At 38.4% G+C, this 13,241-nt stretch overlaps 1 protein-coding gene across 8 annotated transcripts in view; it reads right to left on the bottom strand.

The window, feature by feature from the left end:
* Positions 1-12,000, bottom strand: part of WDR35 (WD repeat domain 35) — a 54,741-nt gene extending 42,741 nt beyond the window's left edge. For 2 of the 8 annotated variants that reach the window (XM_023619470.2, XM_001503372.7), the window contains exons 1-8: positions 11,623-12,000; positions 10,799-10,916; positions 7,198-7,269; positions 6,251-6,343; positions 4,272-4,400; positions 2,968-3,101; positions 1,926-2,091; positions 1,659-1,804 (exon numbers count right to left, since the gene is read on the bottom strand). In XM_023619470.2, coding sequence (XP_023475238.2) covers positions 1,659-1,804; positions 1,926-2,091; positions 2,968-3,101; positions 4,272-4,400; positions 6,251-6,343; positions 7,198-7,269; positions 10,799-10,916; positions 11,623-11,646 — 882 coding nt within the window. In that variant the 5' untranslated portion in view covers positions 11,647-12,000. Of the gene's footprint in view, positions 1-1,658; positions 1,805-1,925; positions 2,092-2,967; positions 3,102-3,583; positions 4,401-6,250; positions 6,344-7,197; positions 7,270-10,798; positions 10,917-11,622 lie in introns of all 8 variants that reach the window. The other 6 variants (XM_023619471.2, XM_070236607.1, XM_070236606.1 and 3 more) reach the window with 3 other exon arrangements.
* Positions 12,001-13,241: the final 1,241 nt, after the last annotated feature.

Below are 13,241 nucleotides of genomic sequence, written 5' to 3'. Positions count from 1 at the left end.
CTGTGGCGGGCATTTTCTCATTGTTATCTTCTTTAATTTTTACAACAGCACTGTGAGGTATTACCTTTATTTCAGAAAATAAGTAACTGAGTCTCAGAAATTAAATAGCTTCTCTAAGTCCAACTACACTATGGAAACGGAATTCAAAGCCAAAGACAGCTCAACCTGACCACAACCCCCTGCCACGGCGAAGAGCACGGTGTAAAAGCAGAAGATGTCAGCCCTCAGGAGCAAAAGCAAATCCCTAGGTTTAAATCTTCAGATAACTTCCTTCCAAGTTATCGCCCCTATCTTAACAATAACCTACATCCAAAAACAAATCCCCCAGATATTCATTCAAAAAATATTAAGTGACGAATATACTCAGAGAAACTAAGCTCGATACTTTAAATTACAGCCACACCAAAACTACTTACAGTTTTCAATTTAACACATAACACATTGCTTTGCAAGCTAACGCAAATAGGCCTTAGAATCCATGTTCTTCTACTTGGAAAAGGCTGAACTAACAAAAATAAACAGATTAAACAATATAATGATAAATAAGCCGATGGCAACAAACAAAAATAACCAATGAAGAACATGAATTAAGGAGGAGGCTATAAACATCGAAATAACTACAATTCAAATTTTTAACTATTTAGGAACCTTTAGAACTCTGCTTTTGCTTTTCCTTAGCTTTTACAACTACCCGACTATTGTTAGCTGACAATGTACAGAACACCTGTTCCTTACAGCACATTCTAGTGGGGAACTGAGAGATCGACTCAAAAGCATCAGCTGACACCATTTCTTATCCTTACAGAAATTAGTAAAATATATTAAAAATGTTAATATTCAAATAACTGGTGAAGGCTTTTGTGTAGCCAAAAATATAGATTCTTGAAGTCTATGGTGAGTTCATAAAAACCAACAGGGTATTATCCAAAAGGGACTGAATATAGTCTAGGGTAAGAAGATAAAACAGGCACACATTTATTAAGCTTAGTTATTAATAAGTTCTCATTTTCTAAAATCTTTAGAAATCACAATATATCAATTCTCCTACTTGATATTTTCCAATGCCACCTCAAAAAAATTCCTTAAAAATTAAATTAATACTATCAAGAAAGATACATGAATTTATGAAAACAATGCTTATATTTTAAGGTAGCATTACCTAGATTAATTATTAAGACAGATTTTCTTAAAATAATTGATTACTCCACAACAAACTGAAACCATTGGAAGTTTGGGGGAAGGATAGACAGATATGTATACTTAGTATCTATGTGTTTACTATATCACATTAAAAATCATAAAAATTAATCTGAAACAACAAATGACACTTAAAAACAACTCAAAAGCCAGCTGTGAAAAGAGATGCACATTCAGATCACGGAGAAAATATTCTAAATACTACTCCATAGCGATTTCTTATGTGAAACATCTGGTTTTCTAAAAGTACAGATTATAAGATAAATTCCATGATAAAAAACAACTACGAAGACTTATAATATGAAGATGTTATTCAAAGACATGCACCTGATGCCTCATTTTTACTCAAAATGTCCCTTAAAAAAAAGTTACAAGTTTCTACCTTTTCCTCCACTTTTTTCCCCTACCTTACTCACTGCATATTTAAATGGAAAGAAAGATAAAATCTTTAATATGTTTACCTCACCAAATGGAGTGTAAAATTGCACAGTGTTTACATCTTTATCCTGAGTGACAGCCTTCTGGGAGCCTGCCACAGCTAGCACGCTGCCAGTGTGGTTCCACTGGATACTCACCACATACATGCCAGTATCAATCAGAACAGGATCTGGTCAAGAAGAAAAAAGGAGGTAACTGTGGTGAAATACTTAGCCTAGAGAGCTTTCTAACCTTAAGAACAATTTTTAAATATTTTTTAAAATTCTCCACATTAAAGAAAAATTACATACTTTGGTCATTCTCATGTCTCATTATTTGGCATCTCCCATTGTCAAAACAAATAGCAAGGCAAGGACAATCTGGCTCCACGTAGCCTTCGGTGCCATGGTACCAATGAATTCCCGCAATACTGATGGCTCCGGTGACGTTCACCAAACAATTCAGTTTCATTTTCATCTAAATAAAATTAGTTAGGTTAATATTTTATATTTATAAATAGATCAGTATGAATGGAGTTTTGTAGAAAGAACACTGAAATGGAATTTTAAAAATCTCATTTCCAACGCAAGCTCCATCACTCACTAGTTTACCAACCCCGAACAAACCACTTCACCTGAGTTTCCGTTTTCCCCATTTGCAAAATGAGGATAAAAAGAAACACTCAGAGTTTTTATGAGACTCAAATAACAAGAGATACATGAAAGTACTTTGAAAATAGCAAATGTCAGATAAAAGTTGGCTTTTATCACTTCCGCCAATGGGTGGATTTGTGTAATGTCCTAACTCTCACTAAAACCAAAACTGCCCCCTAAGGAAGATCAGAGATCTCCCATAGGGGAATCTTGCAAAGCCAGCATTTTCCTTGCGATTATGCCACCTGAGCCTTCTCTGCCGGCCTTCTTTCCAGGACCTGATTTTTCTCCCTCACTGTTTGTCTTCCCTTCTTTTTACAAACAACCTGTAGTCGCTTGCTACACAAACATCTTTGCTACCTCAGGTAAACTTCAGCTTTGGGATTAGAAGACACAAAGACTGAACCGCACTTCAACCTACTCATCATCCCTCAGCTTCCATACACTGAACTCTTGTCCAGGCCAGCCTCCAGAAAATCAGACAAAAAGCTATACTCTAAATGCTACATTCATTTACCTTGAAGCAACCCAGAAGTTTTTTTTAACTAAGAAAAAAACTTAGATAATTGGGAAAAAACCTAAATTGAAGACTTTCTTGATTACACAAACCATCATAATAAATGTGTATAGATATGAGTGATATTTAAAATTATCATATAAATTATATAAATAAAACTAATGGATATATATAACTACTTACTATAAAGTTTCCTTGATTATCATAAATGTGTATTTCTCCATTTGCCATTCCGAAGAGTAAGACTTTACTATCCGCAGACCAGGCTACATGGCATAACTGAATACCCTTCAGGTCTTTTCCCCAAATACGATTCCCTAAAACAAAACATAAAACATAATTATTCCATTAAAAGTTCAAGGTCATGATCCTCCAGCAACTGCTCTAAAAGTCTTTGTTTCCCTAAAGAGCTCTCACATTCTTCACAGCATTCAGGCATTTGTTCACCTCATTCAGTCAATAAATATTTGCAAGGCATCTACTCTGTGCCAAACGCCCTCCTAAACATTTGAAACAGCAGCTGTTTCAAACCTTCCCCCTTCTCTTCTAAATTCTGACCCAGGACCTCACTGCCGATTAGCCGATGAACTCATCTTCCACTTTGAAAAGAAAACAAAAGCTTTCAAAAAAGAAGTCCCTCATTCCCATTTTCAAACATGCAGAACATAACTGAATGCACACTTCTCCTTTCTGCTTTGCCCCCTAATTCAAAAGCAGACACCGTGGAAGGCCAAGCCCTCCACCTCCCCTCTGATCTGACCCCTCCCAGCTTCGCAAACATCTCCGTGTATTGACGCACTGAGCTCCAGGCACCGTAATTGCTCGGTTACTGATCCATCTCTCCTGACTTAGGTCTGGAACACTTTTCATTGCTGTACCCACTGCCGAGGACTACAGCTTGTGACTTTGTGGCTCTCAGAAACATTCATGGATTACACAAAGTTATATCAAAAAACAGAAAAGAAAAGGATCTTAAAATAAATTATTTCTCTATATACAGAGTCTTCATTAAAACAAAGGTCCAGGCTCTCAGAAGACCCAGATTTATCTATGTTCTAGAATTTTAAAAACAGGTTTTAAGGCTACAAAACACAAATAACAATGACATACTTAACTCTATTAAAAAAGGACCAGAGGTTGTTATAACTCTATATACTTTTTGAAACTAAAATCTACATATTTATTCAGGCTAACAAGTATAAAGATAAATTATATAATTAGGTGGACATATTTAAAATAATACCGAAAAGTTAATTCACTTTTTTTCAGTGCCAATGTAGGAAATTTTTAAAAAATAGTTATTTCTCCTTGAATAGACTTAAATGGCTCTGGAATGTCATCCAATTGTATATCAGAAGTTTTCTTTTTTTATGTTTATTTTTCTGTCAGGATGCCAACATATAATTAATTTAAATTCCTAATGATAAAAACGTCAGCTGTCTCGATCTTCGTTCTGCGCACTCAGCGCGGTGCAGTCAGCGCATTACCGTCCACCGAACCGACTATCACAGCCCCGTCTTCATACACAATGCAGATCTTCTGCCCGTCAGCATTCCAGCTCATACTTCGAACCACTGATTTATTTCTATTGTTGATCATCTCTTCGTACCAAGAGCCTATTTTCACAAATAAAAAAAAAGTACAAGTCAAAACTTTCACATCTGTTAAATGGTACGTAAGAGCTGAAAATATTCCATAAACTCCACTGTGGGAGAAAAATTGCTGTTTTCTACAACCTGAGACATTAAGCTCTATAACTTTCAAATCCAACTTAAACAAAATGAAAAATTAACTTAGGCCGACTAATGATTGCTTCAAAGATTATCACAGAAAACACAATAAATGCCCATCTTTTTTTCTCTCTCTTTTTCTCTCTTTCTCCTCCTCTCTCTGTTTTTTCCTTTCTTTCTGTCAATTAAAAAATAAAACTTCATTTGCTTTTAGAGGGCTAAAATGAACTTTTCTTAAAGCTTAACTTTTCCCACTTGAACACACTTCAGATAATAACCAAGGAAAATTCAGAACCACCACAATAACTTTATATTTATGCATAAACTAATGATTAATTATAAGCATATTAAATAAAAGCACATTCAGTAAAAACTTGAAAAAAATTTAAAACTTTTCATAACAGATTAATGACAGCATATCATTAGTGCTGAGTGACAAAACCATTCTTGCTGTGCACAGGGCTGGAGTGAGATGTGGCCTGTCTCACTGTGTAACAGACGTGAAGCAAATCACAAGGCTATTTTGTTTTGTGGTTGTTTTTAAAAGCTTTACTCCGTTCTGATATAGGGATCTCTGGCCTGCAGCTAAACCAATAACCATATCTGGAATAACTAGTCAGAGCAGGGTATCATCAGAGTCAGGACTGAGGCCCAGAGAAGATCTACCTTAAAAAAAGAAATAAAAAGAAGACAAAGTTTACTGTCATCTCCTGTACTTCACATTCTGCTCCCTACACACACACACACACACACACACACGCATCAACATTAAAAAAATTAATTCATGTGCTCAGTATATTTTGTAATTAAGAATTTGTAAATGGGGGCTGGCCCAGTGGTGTAGTACTTGTGTTCATGCACTCCACTTTGGCAGCCCAGGGTCCACAGGTTCAGATCCTGGGCGCAGACCTACACATCACTCATTGGGCCATGCTGTGGCAGCATCCCACATAAAAAAATAGAGGAAGATTGGCACAGATGTTAGCTCAATGACAATCTTCCTCAAGCAAAAAGAGGAAGATTGGCAACAGATGTTAGCTCAGGGCCAATCTTCATCACAAAAAAAAAAAAAAAGAAAGAAAAAGAAGAAGAATTGTAAATGGTATACCCTGAATATTTTCAAAACAACACACATGAACTAAGGTACCCTTTCATTTGAAGATAATGGCTATAGGCCTCAGGGGAACATGTACTATGAGTTATTTTTCTGGTAATAGTGATGCATCTAAATTAATGCTTCTCTCACTTTCTCTCTCTTGTGAGCAAAAGGCATAACTGTGAGCCAGGAGTCACAGCTGAGATAAATCTGCATCCATGAAAGAAAAGGAAGTGAACTGACTCAATAAAGGAAATTAACCATGGCCTTGACTTCTTAATAAATGCTGTTATCTACTGAGCTAACTCCAGCCACTGACAACATGGAAACCACTTCTTTTTGGAAACCCGGATAAAAAGAGCTATCTCAAGCAGAAACTGCTCTAGTAAGAGTCTAAGTTCCCTTTGGAAATAAGCAGCAGTCGCCTAATTCACTTTCTCAACACGGCTCACAGTTCAAAGGAAATGAAGTTAAAGTGAAAAGGAGGCAGCAAGAAATCCAGAAGTATCATCCCTGTGCAGTTAGGATGAACTCCTGTTGCTGGTTAAGAGAGGTCTATTTTGAAGATGTTATTTCCCTATTCAAACACTGTAATCCAGACCCTAATCTGTGAAAGAGTAAATAAGCTCTCCTAACGCACCTTTATATAACATCCACACAATGATAAGCCCATTTTGATCACTGGTAGTCAACTTCTGATATTGTTCATTCCATGTTACCACTTGAACAGAACCTAAAAAATAAAAAAACAATTTAGAAACTAAAAAAAGGGTACAATTAACTTCAAATTTAGATTTTTACAATAAATACCAAGAGCATGTTAAAATCAGTACAGTTCCTGTGCAACTAACCAGTCTTTAACTTACTCAAAAATACTCATAGGATCCAGTTACTATTATCATTCGTTTTCTACAACAATGCATAATACTATCTTTCAGTTTGCTCCCATTTCATGCCAGCAAAGGCACCTATTGGTCAGCTGCAAGAGGTGCCATGTAGCTGATGACAGAAACAAATGTAAGTAGGATTTACCCAACAGGCCTGACTCCCAAGGATTATAATGCCCAAAGGACTGCAACATACTAAGTACTTAGGATTTTTGGGGGGCAGAAGGGAGTTGTTTGATTTGGGTTGATATGTCCCCTAATCTCTCTTCCCCACCCCCTTGATCTTCATTCTGTTAGTAACACACTCTTGAGCCTCTCTTAAACCTCTGGGTTATATGAACTGATTTATTTTTTGTTTTTTTAATCCCTAAATACTTCAGTATCTATCTCCTGAGAATAAGGCATTGTCTTTGATAACCATATTACAAATTAGGAAATTTAACACTGACACAATGTTATCATCTAACTCACAGTCCATATTCATCAATTGTCAAAAAAATGTCCTTTATATTGAAAATGTTGCTAAATCATGTAAAAGTTGTTGAATGACTCTAGACTGTATTAATTATGGTTCAATAGAAATGATTATTTGAAATATTACCATTATTTAAAATGTTGGCATTTCTGCATTAAGTAGATGGTTTCTAAATATTTAAAGATAATACTATTCAAATATGATTTTAAAAATTACATGACTCACCACTATGACCTTCAAGAGTCTGATTCATAGAAAGGTTACTAGGGGCTGCAAGACCTCTCAATTTTGCATCATCTAGAAAAACAAAAAATACTATGGCAAATATATAAAACTGACAGATTATAAGATTTTGACATTTCGAACTTTTTTGAAAAAAGTTCCTATTCTTGGAAGACAATTTCTTTCAAAGATGCCTTAATCTCATCCATTTTTCTCACAATGGAAACATGGACATTAATACATACCTCCTTGCAAAGATATTATGCTGGTAAAATAAAGTAAAATGTATAAAAGAACACCATTCATTACATTAAATATGTTAGTAATTATTACTGCTACTTATTCCTTCCCAAAAGATCACAAAAATATTTATGATACATAGATTAAAAACTCGGAAGCATAAGAGGGATCAAAAAGCAAAAACTCTGGAAACTAGTTTTTACTAGATTTTGCAAAATCTTATATTCATTCATTCAATAAATATTTATTGAATGCCTACATTGTGCTATGCGCTGTGGAAGGTTCTGGATATAAAATGATGAACAAAATAGTTAAGGCCTCTCCCCTCAGAGAGCTTATAGTCTAAGAAAGGGACATATATTAAATATATACACACAAAAATATATATTATGCTTATATATATAATTATAAACTGGGGAAGTAAAGGCATTATGAGAGATAATAACAGAGGAGGATTAATTTAAATTGGAAGAAAGGAGAACCAGGGAAGGCTTTCTGAAGAAATAATATTCAAGCTGACTGAGGGATAAACTGGAGATAGCCAAGTGAAGTAGGGAAAGGGGGGGAAGAATTGCAAGCTAGGAAACAGCAAGTGCAAAAGCCCTGGGGTAGAAGTTTAAAGTCTTTCACAAACCAAAAGGCCTATGTGGTTGAACTAGGGGAGAATGGCATATGATGAGGCAGGAGTGATAAGAATGGGGTCATTGATGACAGTGATATTAAGGGAGGGAAAGAGGGGTTATCTAGCTTGAGCAAATGGGTGAAATTAAGGTATTTACTGAAATGGAGATAACTGAAAGAAGATAGTTGGGAGAAGATTAAGAGTTAGCTTTAGACACAGCAAGTAGGAGACGCCTGTGAAAGACTCCAGCGGAGACATCCAAGTCTGAAAAATCAGGACTGGCCTGGAGATATAAGTTTAGGAGTCATCACCCCACAGATGGCATTTAAAGCCATGGTAATGAAAGAATATGTCTAGAGAGCATGTAAAATGGAGAGGGAGCCCAGAACCAAGTTCCTAGAAATTCCAAAGAAGAGAAAGAGAGCCTAGTCAAGAGACTGAGAATTTACTAGAGAGGAAGGGGGCGCGGGAGTAATATGCTTTACAGCAAGAATTTAAAGCATCAGAATTCTCCTTTTGTCTTGAAAAATAATGTTTCAAGACAGAAGCAAAGGTCAAAAGCTGATAAGAACCAAAAGAGGCTTTCCATTAGATGTGGAACACAAAAGTCACTGGTGAGGGAGAGAGACGAGGGAGGAAGAAGACAGATGCTGAAAGAAGAGAGAGAGGATAAGTTAGTAGCCAGGTCCCTGAGAAGGTGAGAGCAGGGGGCTCCAGCAAAACACGTGGCAGTTGGCCTGTGGAGAAGAAGAGTTACCCACCTCCCCATTTAACTGGATGTAAAAAGATGGGGGCAAAGGCTGGCTCTAGTTCCGTTCCTTCTAAGGCAAGGGAGTGAAAACTGGGAATGCTGCCCCTGGGAATGCAAATTAGCGCAAACTTCCAGAGGAGGACTTTGGCTAGAGATGTTAAGAACCTTTATAAATGTACATTCCCTCTGAGCCAGGGAATCCCATTTCTAGAAATTTATCCTAGAATGTAGTTAAAGGTTCATGCAAAGATTTAGATACAAGATATTGTTTTAATAGTAAAAATGTGCTACTGGAGGGATCTGCCACATCATTATTATTATTAGATACAATACACTCACTTTTGTAGAATCTTCCAGCCATATTTCTCGTATTTATCTCTTTCAAATGACTTACATTCAATAAGTTCCAAACAAATCATTTACTCCATTTTCCAAACCTCTCAAGAATTTATTTTCCATCTTGCTCACTAATTTCAAAGAATACCCTACACTTCATCAAAAGCGCAAAGCAGGAAAAAAAGCAAATTTTTTTGGAAAAGCCTTCAATGTTTTACATAATGAATGCATGTCTTAATGTAACTAAAACTTGCTACATATTTTAAGCAAAATAAAAAACATGAATATATACACATATATTTGAGAAACATAATGGAGAGGAAAATTATTTTCTTTTAACACAGTTAAGAAAATTAAAGCAGTGAAAGATTAAATTATAAACATCAGAAGCCAAACTCTAATTGGCACATAAGTATCTACCTTCCAAACCTGCCTTTTATTCATATAATTAATCTAGCACATGAAAACAATTATTTTCTCTTTGCTTAGGCTGTCCACCGAGCCCTCTGTGTAATGGTTACAAACGAAGACTTAAAAATGAGACAGACTTAGTTTCAAACGCCAGCTCTGCCACTTACTGGCTGTGTGACCTTGGGCAAGTTAACTGAGCAGAGCCTCAGCTTTCTCATCTGGAGTACTGACCACTCAAGATTACTGTAAAGTCAAATGAGACAGTGAAGGTTAAACACCCCCTACAAAAAAATGCTCAGTAAATATTTATGATCCGTACCGCATTCAAAACTGTAAAGTAGTGCTACGAACCCGAGAACCAAGCAACACTAGCATCACTAGAAATGCAACCTCTCAGACCCCGTCCCAGATCTACGCTGGGGCTGGAGCCCCGAAGTCCACTTTAACAATCTCTTCAGATGATTTCATGCCTGATAAAGTTTGAGAAGCAATACTGTAAGGAATTCAAACTGTAATTTAGCTGAACCTCTCACCTAACAAGAGTGAACCAAAGCCCAAAGATATTCAGCAACTTGCTGAAAGCCATTCAGCGGTCTTAGGGCAGAGCTGAGATTCCAACCCCCATCTCCTTATCTAGATCTACAGTTTAGATGGAGGATTATGTAGATCTCCAATCCAGAGCAACACCAGGGATGCTAAAGAAATGTGAAACTATTTGCTACGATTCCAGAGAACTAGAAGAATAGAAATTAAACTATAAAGACAGGAGACTTATTCATAAAAAAATTTTTTTTTTAATCCGGTTTTCTGTTCCTGGGCATCAGGTGTATAATCATTAAAACATCTATTAAGTGGAAAGGATGAGTTAGGCCTGTAAATAATCAGCCAAAATATGAGATTTTGTGACCTTACTAACACACTGATTGGCAGGATTAGGATTAGACTCCTAACAATACAGCACAACAAAGAGACAGAGCACAACACAGTGACTTAATTTTCATTCTTCATTCTTTTTCCCTTTCCATAACTTCAGCAAAAGCCATCTGATGTTTACATTCAATACTCTTTGAACTTTATTGCAAAAACAATCTAGAAAAATATCACAAGATGTTGGCGATTTTGCTTTTTTCCTTTTAAAAGAATTAGAATTGCATAATGACAAATACCATAAGCAAACACCTTTGAACAAATGACACAAGCCAATTTCCCATCAAGTTCAAACATCTGGGTTTGCACTCATTTACCTGTCTGTGTCTCTAATTTCAAAACTTTCAGCAATCCATCTTCACCACCACACGCTATGAATCCTTGGTCCTTGTTCCAAGATATGCATTTCAGCTTCACGTTATTGGGAATGGCAATCTGCAAAGCAACCACAGCCACTCTCACAACTTTTCACGAAGGAGTTCAGAAGTGAGTCTACAGGAGATGAAGGCTGAAGAAAATCCCCCAAGAAGAAAAACGGTCACCCTTACCGAAGTGTGAGCTGTTATGATATGGCAACAGTTTCCTGAAGTGCCGGGCCCTACCATTTGGGGAGGAAGAAAGCGGACAGGAGAGAGAAAGAAGCGGACAGGAGAGACGGGCAGTGACTGCAGAGGAACCCAACGCGGGAGTCACCTGATGAATTTCTCAAGGGGAGAAGGAGGGAGGGAGGAATAAATGCATACCATCAGTCCACACGCCTTTCCACACACAACATTTCGGCTACCCTTTCGTTATTACTTTTCTCTTGCCCAGCGGCCCGTGATGATCCAAAAAATTTAAGTCACTTGGATCAGCAACAGGTGGAGGAGGAAAGAGACGGAAGGACGCAGTGATCTGTCCTGGTGGCCCCCCCAAAGCGACGTAGCCTGGGGCAGGAATGGGAGACAGTCGTGCGAGAGGGGTACCCCACTCTCGCCAAGAACTATGTGAGACTGGGAGATCGGCTGGAAGAGGTCCGAGGCTGGTTGGAGGCAGGATGGCAAAGCCGCGATCAGGCGCCGGGCTTCCCCGGCAGGATGCGGGCATCGCCCGCAGGACGCGAGAACGGAGGAGAAGCGGGGGCGACCCCAGAGAAACTCACTTTCTTGCTCAGGTAAAAGAACATCCTGGGAACCCCGAGAGGACGACCCCAGCCGTCAAGGCCCCGCAACAGGAAACTTCTTTTCAGTCAGCAACCGTGAGTATCAGCGGCTCTTAGATGCTCCCGTCGCCCAGGCAACCGCCGCCGCGCGGTCGCATCCGGGGCGCCGTGGGCACTTCCGGTGTCGCCCTCGCACGGGCTCCGGGTTTCGTGCGCCTGCGCGGACGTCGGGGACGTTAAAGGAGCGGTGGTTGCAGGGCCGAAAGTGTGGCTGGAGGTGGTCTCTTCGCTTCTGGGCTCTTTTGCCCTTCGCCTGGGGCCGGGTCGCCTCAGTGCTAGCGGGCTCGGCGTACACGCCACACCTGGAATGATGCAGATGGAACTTGCCTGCGGTGTCAGTATGAACTCAGGACAGGCGCCCATTCAAATGAGGTCACAAATACTGGGTATTTTGGAAGCCCCGAAGTCCCAACATTGTTGAAAGGGAAAAGTCATTTACTGTATTTGGTAAGCTGGCGCCGTCGGCCTAATGAAAGAGCAAACGTGCGTTTTCAGTGCTTACAAACCTTCCCATGCGCCTTTGGGAGTTGGAGAACCCTCAGAGCAGTTTGGGGACAGGAGATTGTGTTTATGATGTTTGTTTCATAACTTTTTAACAGTTTAAGCTGTTACTGCAGCCTAAGGGTCCTTATAAAAAGAACATGTATGAGCTTTGGGCTATTACAGCATGTAACTGCCATTGGGGCATAGCCTTCCATTTTTAAATACTAATTGAGGGTGTTGGTTATTTTCTCGCCTGTTGAATATTCTCTTCTTTTACTACCATATTTCTTTCTTCATTTTTCCTTTGTTCTTTTTGAAAGCTTGGAGAGTTACAAATCACCACAATTTTAGGCACAGGGCAGGAACTCCCATGAAATTGTTTAGTCTCACCGATTTTTTATTTCTCTCTGGTTTTTCCTTTTACCATATTCTGTGGCTACCACTGTTGATTTGTATAATCTGGCATAGACTTTATGCAGTGGTAGCTTCTTTCTCCAACCCGGGCAGATGTTCAGATCTTTTGACCTGAGTCTATGTGCCTCACCCAACACACTCAAGAATTGAAATGATCCTAGTGCCTTTCCTCTGAAACCTAAACCCCAGCTAAAAGCAGATGTTCCTTCGACCCTAAAATGTCTTTACTATGGTGTCCCTACTCTAGGCAAAACAATATGCTTTCTGCATCCTACCATTCCAAGACTATTCTACATATCCTATGATTACATATCCTCTTGGCCAATGTGCCTAGCCAAACACACAAATCAGGTCTCCCTGAGAAATTCTTTCCAAACTTAACCCCCGTCCCGTTCAGATAATATATTTATTTCTTTTCAAATGTATGTGTATCTGTTTTTTCAGCACCAAACTGTAAATTCCTAAAATATGTTGGCACCTGCTCATGGGCTCCCTATACTGGATTCATAAAACAAATCAGTATTATCTAAGCCAGGGGATTGCAATCAACTGGTCAGGTTTAAGACCTGATTAGCTGAAGCTAGTTACTGATGGTCACACTGTTAAAAAGTCATCTCTTTAAATACCTCTCCCTAGTTCTTGCCCGTGAGCTCTCATGTATT

This window comes from Equus caballus, chromosome 15 (assembly GCF_041296265.1).
Source record: "Equus caballus isolate H_3958 breed thoroughbred chromosome 15, TB-T2T, whole genome shotgun sequence".
NCBI classification, from domain to species: domain Eukaryota; kingdom Metazoa; phylum Chordata; class Mammalia; order Perissodactyla; family Equidae; genus Equus; species Equus caballus.
This window is presented reverse-complemented; position numbering and strand designations above follow the sequence as displayed.